Source organism: Amphimedon queenslandica, unplaced genomic scaffold (genome assembly GCF_000090795.2).
Source record: "Amphimedon queenslandica unplaced genomic scaffold, v1.1 AMPQUscaffold_528_Cont27453, whole genome shotgun sequence".
Classification (NCBI taxonomy): Eukaryota; Metazoa; Porifera; class Demospongiae; order Haplosclerida; family Niphatidae; genus Amphimedon; species Amphimedon queenslandica.
Window position 1 is genome coordinate 1 of NW_003559120.1, and position 999 is coordinate 999.

The 999-nt window shown below is 32.2% G+C and overlaps 1 protein-coding gene across 1 annotated transcript; it reads right to left on the reverse strand.

Annotated features, from left to right (window-relative positions):
- Positions 1-116: 116 nt before the first annotated feature.
- Positions 117-993, reverse strand: LOC109593620 (pre-mRNA-splicing factor SYF1-like; the record flags this gene model as incomplete). Its single annotated transcript, XM_020008620.1, has 2 exons — positions 927-993; positions 117-392 (listed from the first exon to the last, which is right to left on the reverse strand). Coding segments are annotated over exons 1-2 (322 nt in total), but the record flags the coding sequence as incomplete, so codon positions are not given.
- Between the last annotated feature and the right edge of the window lie 6 nt (positions 994-999).

Below are 999 nucleotides of genomic sequence, written 5' to 3' on the forward strand. Positions count from 1 at the left end.
GGAGAGAGACGAAATTAAGAAAGTAAATGAGCCATATTTAATACTTTATCCAATATACAGTATTACATACTACAGTATACAATACATTATAAAGTACAGTCAGACCCTTTACTCACCTCTGCATGGTAGCTGATTATTAGTTTCATAGAACATAGCAAAGGCAGTCCAGAGTGTGTGTGGTTTCCCCACTGCCTGCTCTATATTGACAGTCTGAACTGCCTCAGTGAATGTTTTAATAATGTTAGAGGGTCTTTCTTCAAACAGTGCCACCCTCTTGTGCGACTCGTGGACGTTGTGAGGATTCTGACGGAGGAGGACGCTACTGAGGAGTACTGGCCTTGAGTCCATTAGGTTCTCAAAACGAGAGAGTCTTAGTTCCAACTCAACCTCATCTAATAAATAATAATAATAATAATAATAGTACATACAAAAATGACCACTATCTTGATTCTTAGATTGAAAAATCAATCTACATGTACATGTATACAGTATGAAGAGTAGATCTACTCTTGACAGTATGGTAAGTGTTTTATTTATATAACTACATGTATCAGGGATAAAAATTACCAAAGTCAAACTATAATTTAGATAAATGATCTAGTACATTGTACATGTACACATACTGTATATACACATTAACAAATCAAAACTACATGTACATGTACCAAATGCATTTCTATAAAAAATTGATTATAAATCGTAACCAAACATACATGTCACATACATAATTTTGAAATGGCCATTATCATACATGTACATGAAAATAGAAAAATCAATCTAATTCACAGTATATGGTAGTGTTTTATTTTAATTATTAGAAATAAAATCAACAGTGATCAAACTACAGTACACTAATGGTTACATACACTTAATGTCTTATTGCATTGTACATCATAATTCATAACATTATAATACAGTTCTCATACCTTCCTCAGTGAATTCTGTAGTTGACTCCATCTTTGATTGTATCATTTTTTCCTCATATTGTGAATAAGCATC